Raw genomic sequence first — 21,239 nt, forward strand, 5'->3', positions numbered from 1 at the left:
AGTAATAAGCGCAGGGAATTCCAGATAATAAACAGTATGCTTAAATTTTCTGGAAATACTTTTGGTTTGATATCCGAGACCAGGAGAAAGAAGCTTCAGAAATCATGTCCTATCCAGAGGCTGGCTTATGCTGATTACATAGATTGGTTTGAGGTTCTTCAGTATATCAGAGGCTTACGAACGGATCGAGTACGCAGCACATAATCTCGGGCTGGAGATAAACAAAACGAACACCAAAATGATCGTGGCATCATTGTTGATCTCATCTCGTTTATATTAAAAGCCTTTATATTAAAAGTTGAAAGACAGCACTGAAAACTACTACTTCTTCTTCTTTCTTGGCACTACAACCTCGAAAGGTTTCGGCCTGCCATTTCTGGCTATCTGTGACTTGATTTTCTTCGTAGCAAAGTAGTCAAACCTGCGTACGAGGAGGCGGTCTGGATGGGATCCTGACGTTTGAAGACCGGCAGCGCTGTCGCCTCGGCCTAACCGACCTCCCCCCGGACCGAAAACAACTTCTCCAGTCCAAATAATTGTCGCGCTGGGACTGTGTAGTACCATATATAGTATCAATACTCTCATACGCCTCTGAGCATTGAACTCTGCCCAAAACTTGCTAAACCGTCTTATCAACATTTCTCCTAAGAGGATCCACAGTTCGATTTTTTTTTATCTATGTGTGTGAAAGAACAATATGTGAGTAGAAGCTGCACCATGATCTCACCCAATCGTGCAGCGAACTAGATTGGCAAGGCTCCGGGAGGCTGACAATGTCATGAGAATGGCACCAAACAACACAGGCGGAAAGATATTGGATTTCTTACATGGACTCTTACAAAATTTTATAAATCTGCATCAACTTAGCTTCTTCGCTTAATCTCCTATTACTTTTTGTATAAATCTTTAACTATACCCTATTTGTTTGAATTCGCAGTCAATTGTCTGCTCAACGGAAACTAGATCGTTGATTGCTACAGCCATTGTCGATTTTGTTCATCTTGTAAGGATCTTTTAATCTTCGTTTTAGGATCTTTAGTTGATGCGATATCAAGATTTTGATATTCGTTTGTTTATAAAAAAAACAAATACGTATTTTATACATTACTTACCGGATATGCGGTGCGACTTTGCCAGGAAAAGCGTAAAAAATCGATGCCAGGCTTCATTGGTACAACGAAGCTCATGGCATAATCGTTGACAGCACCATCGCGTACGTAGAACAGATCTGCCTCAATACCTGAAAAATTAAGGGAAAAACATTAAATTCATGCTACATTCACTGTGTGTCGAAACGCTATTTAAAAGCATAAAGAAGGCAGCTGTACCAAGCTCACAAAACATGTTGTAAAATACTCGCGCCAGCATCGTAAACCACAGTACGAAAAGCAAACCTATGTCCCGTCCGTGGTACAGGAAATGTAGAATGGAATTAAGGAGTCTTTGTCTTGTGGCGCACTTCCCTTTTTTCCGAACGTAATTAAAATAAAATATCTAACCCCGTTGGTAGCAGGTAATGAGGTCTCCCGAAAGCTCCCGACCCGTACGGAAGTGTTTGCTGACGGCGCCTTCAGACCTTAGGGTTGCGTAATTGTTGCAAAATCCTTTCTCCCAGGCACTGGTGGAAGCTCTCCGGCGCAAACCGATGGTCTCCCGTGGAAAGGGTTACGGTAACTGGCAGCAACAGATCGCTATGCTAGCTTTCAGATTCGGTGTGGAATCAGCTTTTAGTACATGTCGGAAATGCTGCGTTACGTACAGACGTTACAGCGGGTACCACATAAAATAGAATGACAAACGACACACGTATGTGGCACCGAGCAGCAACAGCACCGGAACATGTCTCACTTGATTAAGCAACAAAACGTGAAGTGAGCTCGATGGGTGTGTGTGTGTGCTCGGTTCCGTTTGTAAGGGTTTTACGGTGTTTGGTAATTTAGCATCGGGAAGGGAAATTCAGGCACAACAAAGCGCGTTGGATGGAATGAAGCACGTCAGCTACAGTCACACACACAGATGCATACATACAAATGGCAACCGAAAGTGCGATGAATCTTGACTCGAAATTTCTCATTTCCTTATGAAAGACGGGAGGGGTGTATGTAGTTAGGAAAGTTTATTACACGTACTCGTAATAATATTGGGTAGAACCCTGGCATAGAACGATGGCAGAGTGTTGGAAGGTATTAAGAGAATAAGTAAATGGAATTGGATGTATGACGCGATTGAATGCTCCAGACCTAACACTGGATGAAGTACACCACATGAGTGATTTTTGACTAAAATGTTTTGTATGTCGAACGAAGGGCTGAGCTATTAGACTATACAGTAAATGTGCGAATGATTTCTAATAATAATATATATTTCAATTATGGAGTCTAGCACCATCTTGAATACGATGTTTGCGGAATTCTTGTACAGGACTTTTCTTCCGGATTTTTAGAGTTGATTGAATTGAGTTTGGAGAATATTCGAGGTTTCGGTCCGGGTCTATTGCTGTCTAGTGATGTAATGGTGGTAGGCTGATTCTGAGGTTCGGGTGTGTAACGGAGTAACGGAATCCATCATTCCTTGTAACGTCTCTGGGCTTATACAAACAAGTATAAAACAGCAGTCTGGATAGCATAAACATTTGTCTGCGTACAGTATTTTTCAAGCAGCCCAATAGTGCCATAGCTCAAGCTTGACAAGGTCAGTATCGAATTCAAAAATTTTCGGGGAGTTCCACTTTGTAACAACAATAGCGACTTCGTTATTCACGAGGATTGACTCTCCGTTCACTTTCGATGCCAACGCCAACGAGACCGAACTCGTTCTATCAAAGCTGGACGGAGGTTAAGAACACTGTTGCAGTTAATAAATTTGTCTCCCGTTTTACGACATTGTCCTCGATGACTCCGGATGCTGTTGCTCCGTCAACGGGTCACTTGTAGCACTACATAAAACCCTTAAGCCAAAGACAACACAATGGAACGAGATTAGAGGAGAAGGATAATAGGGATGTGGAATCAAAGGATAAAACCATTGTCTTTGGCGAATTGGTAGATGGGTCTCATTTATGCGAGGGATTTTCTTATTATTGATTATTTTAATAAATTGTTGAAGGATCATTGTGAGTTGTTGTCTAAGTCGATGCAACATTTTCCGCATCTGCCATGATGCAGATGGAACCACCTGTAGAGCGGCCATATTTAGAGTTGTTTCGTCAATATATATCAACGAAAATTGTAATTGCTTGAACGTTGCGTCTTTTTTCGATATTTCATGAAAAAGCGATTGATTCCTTGAAGACATTTAAATATTCTAAGCAGATGTTTTCAGTGTACCTCTGAAGCACAACTCTAAATTCTGCTAATGAAACTCATAGTGATGCTTTGATCTGCCTATATTGATGAGAATCCATGACAAAGATAAAGATATAGAAGGGGAAGAGATGGAGAGAGAGAGAAAATGCATATCTTTGTTATACAAAATATTTTAATTTGATTTAATCAATTTCATTCAAATTAATTAAATATTGAGGTTTCATTACCACTTCTTGAATATTACCATTCCCAAGCGTTCTATTCCATTAATCATTTCATAGGTTCTTATTGTACTAATGTTCGGAAGTAATAGGAGAGCCTCAAACAGATTCAATTGCTTGTCAATTTTGGTAATGTTGGGGCGTTGAAGTTAAACAGGATTGAGAACTTATTGAAACCTGTCTATAAATGATTCACTGTTTTTAGTAAAAACAACTGTTAAAATATGACATAACAAATTGAAGAAGTCTCTTTCGGGTCTCATTTCCAACTTTTACACCTATCCACAATCGGCGACCTACACTTTCTAAGCTATCATCAGTAAAATTTGCTTCCACTTACATTACTTTGCTTACTGCCAAAGTGTCCCACAGAACGACCTAAACTTTCTTCCCAGTTTATCCCCCAGCGCTGTACTGTATAATTTCCTGTACGTACGTTCGGAAAGCTCGAAAATGAATCCCTCACCAAAAGTGATGCGTTGCGGTTGCGAAAGGTTTCGTTGAGCCTTCGCTGACGCTTTCGGACCGAAAACCCGGAGAGCGCACGACGATATGATGGAAATTATGTTAAGTGACCAACTTTTGCACCAACTATTACCATATTGATAAAATGTGTTCCTTCTTCACACGATGCCAAATGCACATGTACGTACCAAGTCATTCGGAGGGAGGATGGGAGGAACGTATTGGAGTATGGATTGAAAGTGAAAGGTGAGGCGAAGATGGCAGACCTTAAGTTGTGAGTGGCACAATGTGAGAAATTGCGAAACATTCACAACCGGAATGCAATTATCATCTTCACCCGGACGAAAAGTTTGCGACCGGATATGGCGACCGGGGCTGGGATGTTGGGACGAGTTGGGCGAAAAACTACTTCCCAGTTCGAGGCGCTTTTCGTCAGTCAGGTTTCGGGCGTGTGTGTGTGTGTGTGTGCAAGTAGCGCCATTCAGTCAAGTCAGTCAGTTCGGAAACACTCAGACGCCACTATCAATTTTATTTATCATGGAATATTGAATATAGCTGGAAACCCTTTGCTGTTTGGCTCCCGGCTTGACTGTAGTGCCTCGTAACACATACATTCCGAGTTTGTTGCCATTCGAGGCAAGATATCGTAAGTGTGGTATGTCCTTTTCTTGGTAGGAGCATCCCGTCCAGGAGATGGAAGCGATAGACACGTGGCGGAAGTAGACGTGCTAGAAAAAGGATCCCGCCTTTACATTCCGGGTTTTGGCAAATCCCACAAAAACTTATCTTTGGTTCGTTGGGCACAAGCACCCAACACCGTCGTCGTCATCGCCGATAGGTGTGAGGGCTAGGTAGGTGGCAGGCTCAAGCGAGATATTTCCAACCGAATACACACGCAGTCAGAGTCTGAGCAAGCGAAGGTGGGTATCCTGTGGGAAGCACAGGCAGACCTCGTTGGCGCAAGTCTTATCGCGGGCAGGACGCGAATGAAGCGGCCCTTACTCCAGTCTCTCTGTCGGCACGTGGTGGAATGGTTGGATTGAAATTAAACAATGCTAAAAATAGGGAACCTCAAAAACCCCGAGGGTTCGGTCGTACCATTAGGTGAGTGCGAACGGCTCACAGGAAAAATTCACAAAAGGCAGCAAACTTTGATTTGAGTCTTCGGAGCAAGTTCTAATAGGGGGAAAAACACAAGTGAGTTGCGTGGACGCAATTTTTGCGCACTCACAAAAGCAATCTCATCCTTTGGTGCTTGAATTCCCGCTTTTTTTATCAGACAGTTATGTAGAACGAAACAAAAAGGGATTTAGGTTCGTCGGTCTCACAGTGGTCTGAGCCACTGAGACACTCGGTGTTCGGGGTGTAGGGAATTAGCCGGTTAATGCAGACAAGTAAGAAAAAAATAAGCCATGGTGGGAGAAGTTTTCCAGCCCATCACAATGTTTGAATGGCTGAAATAATTCCAGCTCGAACGACGTAGGGTAGTCGCTATTGGAGAGATCGAGGCACCTCGAGACAAAGTAAGTCGTGGAAAGTAATATGGAATTATGGACCGAAATTAGCTCCTTATCGGTGATGGAACAGTGAACGCACGGCTGACGTTTGATGGGGTTTGCTTGGAAGTTGTAGCAAAATCCTCTCAATTGAAACACAAATTACTTAGCAGAGCACCCATCCAGTTTCGTGCCCTTTACAGAATAAATATAACAATTCAGAGAAACACAGTACTTAAAGTAAAGTATTTGATCTAGAACCGCTGCGGCTTAACCTCACAACCTCACAACGAGCAGTACGATAATGAACATTGCCAGCCTACAACTTTGAAAATTTTATTTGTACCCGTAAACGGGGCCGTTTTGTGAAGTTTTGGGTGAATGTCTCGAAAGATTTTGCCCACCACCACAAAAACAGGCGCGCTGTCAAATGCATATCCGGCACCGTATGCAACATCAAAGCTACGCAGTTTATACTGCTCGCGCTCATGCCAGCACAAGAAGCGGGACGCCTCTGGCATGTGTCAAGCATCCCGCAAAACGATATAAAAAGGTAAAACCGTTTATTTACGTTTGATCATTTTTTAAAATCATTGTTTTGTTACGCCACGGTTTCCAGCTTCCCCGAACGGCATCGAGAAACCGACTCGCGCGCGTGAACTCCCCTCCGAACAAAAACTCTTCCAAATAAACTACAGAAACAGACAGCAATGGAGGAAACAAACCGGAGGATGAAAAAAACCCAGAGCGAACTGCATGAAATATTCAGATTGCGTTTATGATGCGTGAAAGCAAAAATCTTCCCAAGACAGAGCTCAGTAAAAAAAAGCTTGACTGAAAAACGCACGCTCACGCAGTCTTCACAGTGGAAAGTTCATAAAATTTCAACGTTGCATAAAAGGTTTGTTTTACTTTTTGCTTCCCCCCGGAGTATGTTGTCCCAGGCCTTTTTTCGTTTGCGTTTTGCGGCCTCCGTTGTGGCGAAGCGAAGAAGCGATATTGAAGTCCTGCTTTTTTCCTGTTTTCCTGGCGGAACATCAGGAAACCCTGTGTGCACATGAGTTCACTTTGCAAGAACGCGATGTTTGTTGGTGAAAGTGTGTGTGTGTGAGTATGGTTTTGAGCCAGCCGAATCTGGGATATGGATTTCGTTCCGGGCGAGGAACGCAAAGTACGGATTTAGCGACGTCACTGTTCCTGTTCATAAATTGCATTTAGATAACGTTTAATGGGCTCGCATTTGGTGAGGTAGTTGACGTTCTGGTAGTAGCTTTTTATCTTATACAGCCTTAAGATTTACAGAAGAATAACAAGTAGTGCGGGTCTAGTAGTGGGGAGTCTGGTGTCGTTGTTTGTGGACCACAAACTTTATGTTTGGCAACAGAGACTGAAAGGTAGTTTCAGGGATTTTGGAGAGTGCTGAGAGCGAGCCCTTTTTGTTTGGCGAAATTATGTATTCAACTATTTTGTGTTGGCAGGCTGCCCTCAAACTGAAGCTTCCAGTTCTGGTCGTCAGAAACTTTTCCTGATGGTTATGACACGATTTGAAGGGTGAATAGTATTTGTAGGTTATATCGAAAGTAGTTCTTTGGATAATAAGATGCAATTTGGATCATTGCCAGCATCGAAAAGCCTTCCTAGTTCCTTCCTTCATCAGTGGCGTCAACGATATCCAAATGTTTCCTCTGGACGTAAGATCTCTATGCAATCTAAAATTATAAAATCATACAACTTCATAGCTGAAGTGAATAAAATGCATGTAATTTTGCAAAACCAACAAACAAACCTTAGGGCGGCTAAAAAGCTTCTCCTGCTTAGAATTTACTGGCTTAGTATGTTCAGTGTCTATCTTCCAGAAACTGTGCCCATCTTGTGAAGCACTCCGACACTCAGCTCTTGGTAGAATCGTTAGTTCGGTTGGGTAGGCACCAGTTCACCCATCAGAGCAGCAACTAGCGCACTAGGCCAGCCTTGGCCCATTACTAAACGATCCGGCCGTGTCGTGCGCTGCCGTTGCAGCCGCCATGCTTCATAATTCACGAACTGTCACGATGGTGCAAGATAAATTTTCGGAACCATCCAACACAAACATCCGTTGTGATTTTAGCAGCGCCTGATGACACAGACTCGCTTGTCGTCCGGTGCCCTAAACAAACTTTCCCATTCTGACCGGCTTTGGGGCTTGAGTGTGTGTGTGTGGGTTGATTGAAAAGTCCCGGGTCTCGGGTTGATTCGGAGAAATGAATTGTACTGAGATGATTACGTATGTACCATCGAACTTCAAGAAGAGGACATTTTGAAGGGAAGAATTGTTCCACTCCTTTTTTGCTTAAGTTCATTTTGTTTTGTTCTTTTTGAGATCGATTTAAAGCATCCGTTTTGTGAGCACACCACCACTCGTCTGATCTTGGAAACTGGAAGAATGTTGATGGCTTTGCATAGGGTAGAGTGACATTTTTGAGACGTCATGCCTAGTGGCACGGAACAATGATGATATTTAGGGGAAAATTTCTGCCTGAAACAGTGCCGAGCATGACATGGTTGCGTCACCGTCGTGGATGTGGAGCATCCGAGCGAAATGTGTGCCCCCGATTCTGCTTGATGTGGAGGGTAGAGTGCAAGATTCGGGTCATAATATAACATGATCTATCGGGGGCGTGGTTGATGGATGCATGCTGGTGAAAATGTGGTTGGCTGAAACGTGAGCTACTTTAAGCTTTAATAAACTAAGAGGCCTTGGGCGCATTAGTTAGTTGTTAGTACAGATGTGATGTAGGGTATATTATCAATTTTTAATAAAAAAAACCCGTTATAGTATTGTCTAATACCCGAATCAATGCAACAAGAAATTTAATATATTAGGGCTGAAAAAGATGTTTAAAGGATGAACAGCTATTCTAGCTCTCTAACTCCTTAACCTGCCCAAACTGTTCCCGATCAAATCTAGATCGGTATTGAACAAGTTTTTGTGCAATTCACCGCATCTTATGTCTTACATTTTCGTTAACTGTGGAGATAGTTTAAGTCAAAGCTTTCTCGAGTTTTGCTTTCAGAATCAAGCACCTTGGAGGCCTTAAGCGAAAGTTGGGGCCTCAGTGACGGATCAACCTAGAAGCGGAAGGAGTGACCCCTCGGGGTCACGTTGGTAAGGTGGGCCTCGTCGATGAGGGAAATCTCAAACGAGCCACAATTACAGGGGCTTCACTGCCATTCTGCTCGAAGCCTCCAAAGACCTTGATTCGCCATTTTATTGACACTATCAGCTACAGATTTGGTCGAGAGAACTGCTGACCGGAGGAGTTCAAGAATTCTGCTGACGAATCTCCTTGCACGAGGTTCCTAATTCGAGGAAGCCTAATGTCTATCGGTGATTTCTAGGCAATTTCTTGGTTGTGCCATCATCTATGAAGTGAGACTAACGGAGTCGCCTGGCTTATGATGCCCTCCTGTCTGGTGAGAGCCCTGGTAGCCTTCTACTGGCTAGGATGAGGATTCTGATAGAATTCCATCTTCAAAGATCGTATGACAATTTCTTGCCCGAGGACAACCTAACCATCAGCCCAACGCATCACAAACTTGAACCTTGGGATACTTAATCCTATAGAAAGATTTTTGTCATTGGCTTAAACCTTGGTAAAATATACGCTTCTTATGGAGCGTCTGGACTTCTTCTCATTATTTGGAATAACAAGTTGGAGAAGCCTTGACCTTCCATTTGATAGACTATCTAATGAACTTGATTTCACTCGTAACTAGAGTGTCACTCTTGCATCAGTCCTTCAAAATCTAGCAGTTCTCAAACATATCTGAGTTAGATTTATAAAGCGGACCAGTTTAGGTGTCAATTATTTTTGCTTCTTCCCAACATCATCATATCTTCTGGAGCTCTAGCATTGCTGGCTTTCATTTTAACTGTCCAATATTGTAAAAGACTTACATCAGGACCAGGTTTCTAGGATTATTTCTTCTTCTTTAGCGAGAGCCTAGCATAGAACAATTCGTACGTTTATTTGTACTTTGAATCCAAATAATTAATGCTACATAAACTCTTCAAAGTTTCAGAAATGGGTACTTAAACTAAGCCATAAAAATTTCTATCACAAGTAGTTTTAACCTGTAGCTATTCTCCATTTATTTCACTACATCACGTTAAATTTAACTAAAGCAAATCAGACGTGCGGTCTGCCCGTTTCTAAGTAAATAAGAACAGCATGACTTATGATTTCCATAAACACAATTTGCACGAAACAGCAGCAAACACACCAGACCGCTAAATCATTCCGCACGATAAGTTTTAAATTGTCCTTCGGTTCCGTATGCTGACAAACATTATCAAAAAAAAGTGGTGAGAAAGAAAATCAATTTCCACCGCAAAAAAAATAATTTCCTTCTCTCCTCTGTGTATGTATGTGTCGCCACCACTAAACTGTACGCAACTTTACAAAAGATGTTCCGTGGTCGATATCCTTATTCGTTTGCTGTTGCTTTCACCAGACTACTTGCGCGTTTCTCAGGCTCGGGAGAATGGCACCGGGACGGGCTATTTTTGTCATGCCAATAAATATTGGCGGATAATAAATTGATTTCAAGTGACATTTATGTCGATTTATGGTGAAATAAGATGTACGCCGCCGTGGACGGGTGTCCAGGGAGGGGAGACAATAATCGAGACTGGACGTTCGGTTGGATGGGTTGAATCGCCCTTTTCTTTTCCTTGAATGGCACGACGGGTAAGCTGACTGTTGATGGGAAAGTCGCATTGCAGTATGGTCGCCTTGGAATCCGGCTGGAATATGTTTTTGCTGGTCCTTTTCGCTTTAGCGACGCGTTGTAGATCAACTCAAGATTTTCTTCCCAACTGATCGAAGAGGAATATTTAAACCAAAAAATAACCAGCGCACAGAAATAAGACTAAAAAGTTAATACAAATTATATTAAGTAAGAAGAAAAAAACAGAGAGCACAATCAATACCCTATAAAAGCGTGTTTCGCTCAAAAAAATCACAAACAAAAGCTCTTCATTGAGAGGTAGCCTTTCTTTTGCCAGATCCATTGTCTTCAGGTTTTATCACTCGTTCGGCGATCGAACCGTCGGTCTGGTCAATTGACTTCGCCAGAGCTTGCAAACCCGTACCAAGGAAATTATGAGCTGGTGGAAAAATTTATGAGCCGTGAAATTGATAAATCGTGCAGATAACTGGGCATCAGCGTCACGGAACCACGGCAGTCATTATCGCAGCGTTTTTGTTGCTTTGCTACCACTCGATTCGAAGTGATGGGAGACATAATGTTGTCCATTAATTCGTATTATTGTGTATTTAAGATGCTTTAAGCTTATTTTTGCAGCTTCTAATTATTTTACTAAACAGTATTGTAATAAGTCTTGAAGTACCAATATGTTCTTGGCGTATCATTTTATTATATTTCCCTCTGATTTATCATTGCGGATAAGTACGTTTTTGCCGCGGTCGTATTGGATATTGTATGGGAAGTGTTTACGGGCATCAGCACAGTCACAGTTACCATGGCAAGCCACTGCAGTGGCATAATCGTAACAGAGGGCCTAACTCGAGGCCATTTTACAGATCTGCAATCACCGTAACGCAGCAACACACACATTTACTGGTGGCGATTTGTGTTTACAGCTCACGCATCACTTGTCGGCACGATCCGTCCTGACAAATGGCCATAAAATATGAAAGTGTTTACGCTAGTTACACACATGACGACGACGACGATGCGTGGTTGTTACTCGAGCAAATCGATACCAATTCGATGGGTTTAAGGAGGGCTTTTAAGAAAATTGAGACTTTCGACTTGGGCCTTCGATAACAGCTCCTGACTGCTAAACGTATGGAGCCGTTTTAATACAGCCATTTCAATGCGGGCAGTGTTTTGTGGTTTTATTTACGATCCACCAGCACATGAAATAAGAATTTAGCTGCGAAAAACATATCCATTAGTCACATCACATTTCAGATTTCGTGATAGCGGGTTCGTGTGCGATATTTGCTTGGAAAGCAAACCAATCAAATTAATGGTTGAATCATTTACAGCAGCAAAACGCAACAGTAATGAAGGAAAAGCGAAAGTAAATTGTTGGCGTAATGTTTTATTCTTGCCGCCTCTCCTATTAAATGGTTTGACAATGTTATTGTCGTACTCGTTATCACCTTTGAAATGTACTTCTTTCCACCCACCTAGCATTTCAATTTGGGTTTGGAAACGGAGCTTAAGGAAACCATTTATACCATTTCTCAACAGTCGTTAGCGAGATTGTATCACAAAACACCTGTTCATTGTTGGGGAATGGCAGCGGTGCGATAAAATTATCAACAAATCGTTACCACTGTCGCGGAAACAGTCTTTCTGCGCATGAGAATGGCATAGCCATTATTGCGATAGATGGCAACGTTGAAGCACTTCACGAGTAGAGGATTTCTTGAAAAAGACTTTAAAATTTCCTTTGAAGGTCTGTAAGTGACTATGTTTGCAAATGAAATAAATTCCATAATAAATTTAAATCAATTAAGATTTAGAAAATAATTTGATTGACATACTTTAACTATGTTTGTGTCTTGTAAATTTAAAACAAATGCATGATTTTCTTTAAATAATCCAAGTATATTGCACTTGTCTATACCTGTAAGGTAGTCTTGCTACAAACACACAAATAGAATCACCTGAGGCAAGTCGGCTAGTTCAATTGATAAGCAGAGTTGCCAATATGATTGTGGTGAGGCAGATCACCAGAATATCTTGTTTATCATAGTGACTACTGTCTCCTGTTTAGTCCTTCCGCTAAAAAAGTCAAAAGCTGATGTCTTGAGCATTTAATAAGTTGCTTTGAAAGCTAAGTATTATGGAATCAACCTGTTTCTTAGCAATATATTACTAGCTTGTTACATTGTAAATTATAAGTCAAGCAAGGATAATGATTTACTGTTCAGAATCCAAGAAAAAATTCAGATAACAATTTGGTACAAAATAACTGCCCCGTTGTACTCTTATTGTTCAAAGTGAGCCAATCTTCTGTTCAAAGTTCGCCAAAAAATATGTTCATCTTGACTTAACGACCTACTAGATCCTGCTGGCCATTTAATGGATCACTAGACTTATTCATACGACGTAGTTTAATTGTCTATCCGTAGACGGGACTTGGAGTAGAGGTAGACCTATCCATCTATCTTAATGCTTTACTATCGTGGATCAAAAGGTTTAGGTATCGAGGTTTCAGAGATTTGGGATAGCTTTGTGCAGCAAATTCCAAAAAAATCGTCCAAGACGTTTCCTGAAATAAACTCTTGAATTCATTACGGATCCAGCATCTTAAACCACAGTGATGCCTAGGTCCTCCAGAGCTTTGTAGTTCATTTGACTAATAAGAAGTATTCCTTTTTTTCTTCCTTGTCGCTACAACCTTGAAAGGTCTCGGCCTGCCATTTCTGGCTTTCTGTAACTTGATTTTACTCGTAGCAAAGTGTGTTCAGCCTAGCGTACAGGGACGCGGCCTGGATGGGATTTGAACCTCGGTCTTGCCATGTGAAAACCAGTGCCGCTGTCGCCTCGTCTACCGGACCGCTTCAATAAAAAGTACTACTGTGGTTTTACTAACCTTTGAACCTCGCCTTGGCTCTTGGACATTAGATGACCTTGAGGGATATTTGGCAGGTAAATAACCAACCGAAACCTTCCCATGCCTTCACCAAGGGTTATAATTTTTGCATTTTTAAGCTAGTAAGTGATGACACGGCTGCTTAAGGCATCTAAAGTGTAAGTTTAACATTGATCATAACAATCGTTTGAAAATACTTTCACAGAAAGGTGGATCCTCTATGGAGCTTCCTCGTTACGAGAATAAATATCGATTTTGGCCCTAAATTGCTTTCGTTTCTGCCTGTTTGAATACAACCCTGACGGGAATCGTCTTGTAAAAAAAGCAAAATTTATCTTTTATTTACCCTTTATATTATAATTCTTCTTCAATATCATCTATCCCTATCGATATCGCAATCAACTATCTGAATGCACCACTGCCATCTCAATTTAGCAATGATCTGTTAAATCCAATACTAGATTCACACATCTTGCCTTATAGGAGTTACGATAAGATAACTGATCTGCCAAAAAGAAGTTGGAGTACTTAAAAAAACCAAATACATTGAAGGGTCTAGCTAGTGCCTCAGACTAATAAAGTCAGGTAATTTAAAAATTTCACTATATATTCAAGTATGGATAACACAACCTAATTCATTTGCCAAGATCATATAGACAAAGCTTATCATTTAAAATCCTGTACCCATTTAAATCTAACACTAGATCCAACCAAACCTCAACCATTTATCCGAAAAACTAAACAAAACCCTAAATGTACTTTTTCTAGCCATTACGCAGCAGCACGAGAAGTGGACCTCACTTAGCATCCGCCTTTCTTTTTTCCCTCGATCCGTAAATGCGACGTTATCCTGTGGTCGCCCGCGGTATACATTAAGTGTCTCCGGCCAGGACACTCCCCGCTCGATGGTCGCTCGATACGGGAAAACCGATTTTTGTGTTTGAATGCTTAATTTGGTCCCGTCGGCAAAATGTGTTTGTGGTAAAGACTATTAGCTTCGTTAGCCGGACAGTCGCGAGATAAAGGTTGCGTGTGTGTGCGTGTGTTTGTGTGGTCACTGAGCTTTTACAGTGCTGTCGATAATGATGGGAATCGGTTCAGATGGCGTGCGTACCGATCGGCCAACGGCGACCGAGCGTTGGGATGGGCTGATGAATATTGATTAGGCATAATTTATTCAGCAACGATTCATTTGCGTCCGGAGCCATAAATAATTCCTCACCCGTAACGAGTTATTAAGTGTGAAGTTAAATTTCCAGGCAAGTGTCCCTTTTTGCTATTCTCGGTAGGCAAGGATTACCGACAGCGGCCGGTCAGCGAGAGTTTGGTGTTGTTTAGGAAGGGTTTCTCCGGAATCTGAAATTGTGGATTGATAATCTTTGCGCAGTGAAGGGCAAACGAACGGTCTAAATATACTTCTTGCTTTAGCCTCGGACTTGATTGAAAATAACTGGGGTAAGAATTAAGCAGTGCTTATCTCCGATCGTTTGAGGTCAGGGTTGTTTGAAGCATAAGCAGTACTTGATGCTTTGACAAAGTGCTCTCTCCTTAGGATTCATTTAACAAAGATAACCTTAACAAAGTTAATCAATTTCAAGTTATTTTTAAGTAAAAAACGACTTTAATAAGCCATTAAAACCGTAAAAAAAATCACATCAGCTCAAAACATTCCATCATGTCTTCCCATTCAAAACATTCCCAATAAAAGTAAACAACTCAATTCACCCCCCAAAAAAACAAGATTTATCGTTTCCTTGTTTTCATGTCCAGCGACGATAGGTCGCACCGACCGTGCGGATAATGCCTTTAAAGAGCGATCCGAGGGTTAAAGGGTTACCGGCCTCGCCCGATGGGCAGGAAATGTGTTCTACACCCTTTTTCCCTATCTCCAGGGAACTAAAGGACGGTTCGCGTTCACCCCGTTGCATTCGACAAACTAAGCAACTGACCGTTCGTTAAATTCCATCCCTTTAACATTAATTTCCCTTTCATCTTTCGGTGGACCTTTCACAACCGTCCTGGCCGTCCAGGGGGTGAAAGGAAATCAAAGTTATGAAAATGGTTGTACGTTTGCTTGATTGATTTCCATTTAGTTGCGGAGCAAATGGGGATGAAGGTGGGGTTCACCCGGGCGAGGGTGGTAAAGATTTATTTTCTGCGGTCATGGCAAGAGGCCACATGCCACAACTCACCACAACTTTTGCTGATTGTTTCATCGAAACGCTTACGCTCAGCCTACCGGGGAGGGCAAAAGGGTCGCAGGATTAATGTGGGGAGGTTAATTGTTACTATCTGACCCGAGCAAAATGGCGGTAATTGTTGTGGGAGATGATGTGTTTTTGTATATGTTTACTTGTTGTTTGGATGGAAATAGGCAGAGCTTTGGTTGAATTCTAACCTTCTGAGGAGGTTTGTAATCGTTGACAGTTGTGATCATTCGTGTTCTATTCCTCACTTTATATTATCAGTTTTTCAAAAAATTTAAAATTAAGTTAGTTTTATAAAATGCATATACATTGATGGCCTTTCCGATTTTGAAGCTACTGCTTTCGATACAACTTTTAAGCATTCCTCTTCTTCTCTGGCATTACAACCTCAAGAGGTCTCGCCCTGCTATTTCTGGCCCCCCCACGGCCACCAGACAGCACAAAAAAAAGATGAAATATTGACATAAAAATCAAAGTTTTACAACTTGACAAGTACAAGTAGTACAGTTGAAAAATTTAGAAAAGGGTTGCTCGAATCTGTACAAAAAACTTTTATTCCAATTTAAAATACTTTTAATAGTCCTACTTAGTTGTATGGTATGGTTTGGCCATGGTTTCACGAGAATGACAATAAGACACCTATAATTGTTTTCTTGATTGATCCATTGATCAAGGATCGGTTTCACCAAAACTTTCACCAATTTTTAATAAAATGCTAAGTCGATGTATTGAAAATGAAATAAAAACCCATTTTTACGATTTAATAAAAGATAGGTGGTCTTATACTTCTGACCGTCACTGTAACTCTGAGAGGAGTGACTAAGGGACTAAGTTAATGGCTCTGGATAATACTTAAATCTTATGTCCACCAAAATGCAAACAGCTGGAAGGTCTTCGCCTTCGTAGGCACTAAATCATTGAAAGGCCTAGCCTTCTGCTATATCTAGCTTTCTGAACTTGATTTCTCCTTTAGCTTCAATAGTATGAGGAGGACAGGTAACGGCGCCAAATATGGAATCATTTTCAATCAATCAAATCAACAATGGCTATCCAAAACCTCTGGAGATTCAAGAGCCAAGGACGAAACGCAAGATGAAAAATTCCTGATCCTGCGGAGTGAATGGTTCTTGGCTGATGTAACTACAAGACTGAGTTGAAGAAATCGCCACATTTTTAGGAGTTTTTTGAGCAAAGTACAACGAATGCATAGCAAGCTTCAAATGTTGTCCATGGAGGCAGGTGACCATAAAATTTATCTCCCGCACTTTTGGCTCTAAAAACATTACTCAAGTAAAGACAAAAACATTTGGATTTTATTGAATTTTCTTAGAAACTTTAATTGAATATAAAGTTAATAAAATTTCTTCAATAACTATTTACTTTAAATAACTAAAGAGAAAAGTTGAAATCTAGTTAATGATGCCAATAAAATAAACTGGGTCTTTGTAAATCGTACACATTTTTATAGAGAAAATTCTCCAGATTTCAAGGATTTTTAAATAACTCTTAATTTAATTTATTACAAAAAGCATTCATTAATGTTCAATTTTGAGATCTGTACTGAACACTAACTACTAATTGCAATTCCTTCTTAAAACCTTATATAATACCGGAAATTTTTACAGAATTTTCCACCTTAAAATGATGGTCTTTGTCATTCTGACATTTTAAAATAAGCAACGAACGTTCCCGGTAACAATCGAATCCAGCTATAACCCTATATACTCACATCAACCCACCGTCCTATTAGCTCCGTCTGAACAACCCTGCACAACAAATCAACAATCGGCATTTGGCCCATAAAAAAAACCAAACTTACCCATCAGTTTGATCACTTCTGAGTGGTTGAGAAACAGATCGAAGTAGCCGGCAACCGGTCGGGGTAATCCACAGAGCAGAACCGTCACCAGGAGCAACCGCCAGACGGTGGATGACGGTGTACCGATGACGTTACGCAGCGGTTGCCGAAGGGACATCGTTCCTGTCTGCAGCACCATCGTCCGACAAAGCGTAGAAAGGCACTCTCACACCAACGGCGACCGTACTACACACATGCTACCACGAGCTTCACCGGCAGCAGGATGCAACCATGGCAACCCGGACCGCATCAGATAGCACAGAGATTGAAGCAATAGGGTTGGCTGTGAGTAGCTGTAGTAGTAGTAGCACACGCTTTCGCCTCAGAAAAGAACACGACGATGCACCGCTTTGTCGAAGGGCTACAGGGTAGGATGGGAATGGCACAACACACCCTTCATCCTGGGAAGCAAAACACTTGTCACAGCGAGTGTGGTAAACCACGTAAGGAACACATTTCCTTGCTTGCTAGCGGAGAACCATAATAATATTTACTGTAAACACTTTTCACACAACCGGCATGCTGTGATGGGCAAATGAAACAAAAAAAAAAACGCCACAATGAACATTAAAATTTTCACAATTCTTTCACTAAATTTATCTTCTTTCCATTCGGTACAATTTCACTCATCACAACTAATTACCGACACAAGGGATCACTTAGAGAGCCGCCTCTTCAGAGGCTATTCGGGCACAAGGGAACCTCACTGGGCTTTATTGGCCAGCAGAGACCATTTCCGATTCCGAAACGCACCACACGCTATACGATTCGTCGTTCGCAATTCACGCGCACTGTCACTGTCGGCCTGTTGTTGCAGAAGTGCTGATGAATATTCATCACGATTGGATTAAAATTTTGAAATTTTAATTACCATCATTTCATTCGAGCACATAATCCGGAATCGTGATACTGTCTGGGCGGGGCGGGGGTAAGGGAAGTAGCAGAGCTGTGCAGTGGCTCGCGACAAACCGCCCGATATCCGGACCGGGCTTATCCAGGCCGAATTTCACGTAATGAATTATTTCACTCACTCATCCCTTTCAACTCCGGTGGACAACAGACGGCACCTGAAGGCATTATGGCAACTGGGACGAGCCGGCTCATCGGTTGTTTTCGCTTGTTCGCAATTAGATATTAATGCACGTACAAGCGGTGACTCACAGACAAACACACACACATACACACGAGGCACACGAGTATGATTAATTTGCGTGTAATTTGATTAAAAATGTGGTTCACATGGATATTGCAGCTCGCTGACAGGATACTGGTACGGGATGCAGCTACCCTGAAGCACCATCCAAACATAACCTTAATCCCTTTTTCGCTCAACATCACTTCGGAAATCGGTTGCCAGGGTAACAGGAAAACATCCTTCAGAGGATTTTCTTGGAAGGTGCGTTCCTTTTCGCTACATTGCACTTTAAACCCTACCGAACTATGAGGAATCTGGTTTTCCCGAATCAATTGCCGCTTTTAAACGATTGACGGTGGCTTTACCGCACCGACACCTTCATTTGTCACTATTTGATTTGGAAAGCTGATATAAAAGGCCCACACAGACACAAGGAAAACCCTACCGGCACTGATTGCTTCTGCTTGGAGCACAAATCCACCTAGCCACCTTGCTGTTTACGGAAAGCTGTGCCGTGACCTTCCCTATTCGCGTATCGTTCGAAACTGACACGAAACAACATTCCGACTCCGACGGTGAGCCGAGCCAGGACACGAGCCAGGATATTCCCCCAAACGTTCGGTTTGCGCATGCGCAACAACTCCCGACGCTACTTTCCCCTCTGTCTGCGGACAGGCAAAAAATGCATTCCCAAACATTGGCCGAGCACTCTAGGCACGAGCGTTGATGATGCAAACTTGTTGATTCAACAACTTGGCGTCTCCCTTCGGTGGTGTTTGTTGGTGAGTTTTAGACCAGTTTCGCGACGCCGGCTCTCGTTTCCCGCCCGTTTCCGAAGTAATAAAATGCCATTTTCCCAAACGAATGTTTGTTCGTGTTTACATCAGTTGCGTGGTGAGGGTGAGTTGACAACGGGGGGCGGGGGGGGGGGATTCCATTACCGGCGAGAGGTTGCGCGAGGGATGGGACAGCGGGGGTAGGGTAAAAAAGCACGTGTCAGGTTTCCGGCATTTCGCTCGGTTTGGTGTTAAAACGGCATGGCAAATCGCACACCGGAGAATGCCGGCGGTACATTAGCATGCCAGCGCTGCCCGTGCCAGTATGGGGGTGGGTGAGTCGGTGTAAAATAAGATGAACTTGCCGGTGGGTGTCACCCCTTTTTTTTTTGCTTTTCGTGGGGGTGTTTTTTCTCGCTGTTTTTTCGGAGTAGATAAATAATGCATATTTGCAACATTTGAAGGGGGAGAAAAATTAAGTGAGAGTTTTTTTTGTGTAGCTGTAAACGATAGTTTAGGAGGGGCTGAGTTCAAGTAGGATTTCATTTACATGTTTAGGAATTCACAATTGCAATTGTTCTTGTAATAGCACGTTGAGGAATGTGCGAGCTTGTTGTTGATAAAATCAACATATTTTTCTTTGCTGATGCTGTGCATCATACTTTGTTTTAATTTATTTTTGCAAAACGTTGTCATTCTTTCACATTGAACTGAGCCTATGTTTGCTTTTTTTAGTCCAAATTAAGGATTTTTTCTTGTTTAGGTATTAATCCTTACGTGAGGATTTTTTACGTAAATATCTTAAACCTGTTAATATTCTGTATGATAAATGTATGTAAAAATAAGCCCATCCGCATGTTGCGACCTATTTGGCTACACTGAAATGTTGTAAAATATAAGACTTCCCGTACCCAGGACTAGCAATTTAACTACGACTACAATCAAGTCCAGAAAGTCAGAAATGGCGGGCTTAGGAATCTTAAGGTTGACTAGCTACAATTATAATCGAAAAAATAATGTTAATTTATTCCAAGAGGTACGTGCGTCCTTTTAATAATTCAAAATTGACTTCAGTAGTAAAGATTCTTGGAATGACTGAGTATGATTTTAATTTTTTAGAGTGTTTAAGGTCCAGTTCAGCATTAAATGATTTTTAAACTATCTGTTATTACGGGGCTGCGATAGCGAAGATGCGATAGCGGAGCCGGGCTACACACAACACTGCCGGGAACCAGATCCCATAGAGACGGTCTCCCGTATACAGGACTGACTGTCACAGCTAGTCACAGAAAATCTAATCAAAGAAAACCAGAAATTCCGGGACAAGGCCTCTCGAGGGTGTAGAGTCATATAATAAATAAGAAGAAGCATTTACGCTCGTACTGCGACTGATAGAACTTACCTCTCAGTTCACAACAGTGCGCCGCATTGGTTTACTCGAATATGTGTGCAACTATCAGATTATAGCAACAATCCTTCGTTTGTTTTAGAGTGTCTAATCTTTAGAACATTTATTAACCCAAAGCCACATTAGAATGCTTGGCTCACAGTATTTTAAACAAGATGCCGATAAAGCTTGGGCGGGAATGACTTTGTGCATTAGCCTAGGAACATGTTTGGAGCCCATGCATAACATGGATATCTAGATAGATAAGGTCTATGACCTGTTCGGCATTGTCCAACGGTCTTCATCATTCCCTTCCACTCCTGGTGTGTGACCAGTTCGGCATTGTCCAACGGTTCTCACCATTCCTTTCCCCCCTTGGCACGAGGCCTGCTTGGTTTCACCATCAACTCGTGCCATTCCTTCCCCAGCAGTGGATCTGTTCGGCAGTGTCCAACGGTCGCTGCTGATTCTCTCCCGGTACCGGTCCACCACCACCAAAGGCCGTATTGTCTATCCTTTTCCTTCCCCCTCCCGGAGTAGGCCGTACCCTACATTTTGGTCCTTCGAACCGGATCAACGCGAGTGCCAGTTCGCGAATCGCCGCGTCTCAGTCCGCGATCGAGCGTTGATCACAGTAAACGCGGTGTTCAGTGTGCAGTGAGCAGCCGGTCTACACGGACCAATCGGACGGATTGGGTCCACATCGGTGAGCAGCGAGCGAGGAAAGCTCCAACGCCAGTCCTCCAGTTGCCGCCATCTTGTGAGCAGATCGGT

General features: G+C 42.2%; 1 protein-coding gene across 2 annotated transcripts in view; it reads right to left on the minus strand.

The window, feature by feature from the left end:
* The window catches only part of LOC118509566 (tyrosine-protein kinase Drl-like), a 65,698-nt gene extending 46,862 nt beyond the window's left edge, over positions 1-18,836 (minus strand). Inside the window, exons 1-3 of one of the 2 annotated variants that reach the window (XM_036050326.1) lie at positions 18,748-18,836; positions 17,129-17,689; positions 1,113-1,240 (exon numbers count right to left, since the gene is read on the minus strand). In XM_036050326.1, the coding sequence (XP_035906219.1) occupies positions 1,113-1,240; positions 17,129-17,306 (306 nt within the window). In that variant the 5' untranslated portion in view covers positions 17,307-17,689; positions 18,748-18,836. Of the gene's footprint in view, positions 1-1,112; positions 1,241-17,128; positions 17,690-17,810; positions 18,274-18,747 lie in introns of those variants that run through there. The other variant, XM_036050327.1, reaches the window with a different exon arrangement.
* Between the last annotated feature and the right edge of the window lie 2,403 nt (positions 18,837-21,239).

This window comes from Anopheles stephensi, chromosome 3 (assembly GCF_013141755.1).
Source record: "Anopheles stephensi strain Indian chromosome 3, UCI_ANSTEP_V1.0, whole genome shotgun sequence".
Classification (NCBI taxonomy): Eukaryota; Metazoa; Arthropoda; class Insecta; order Diptera; family Culicidae; genus Anopheles; species Anopheles stephensi.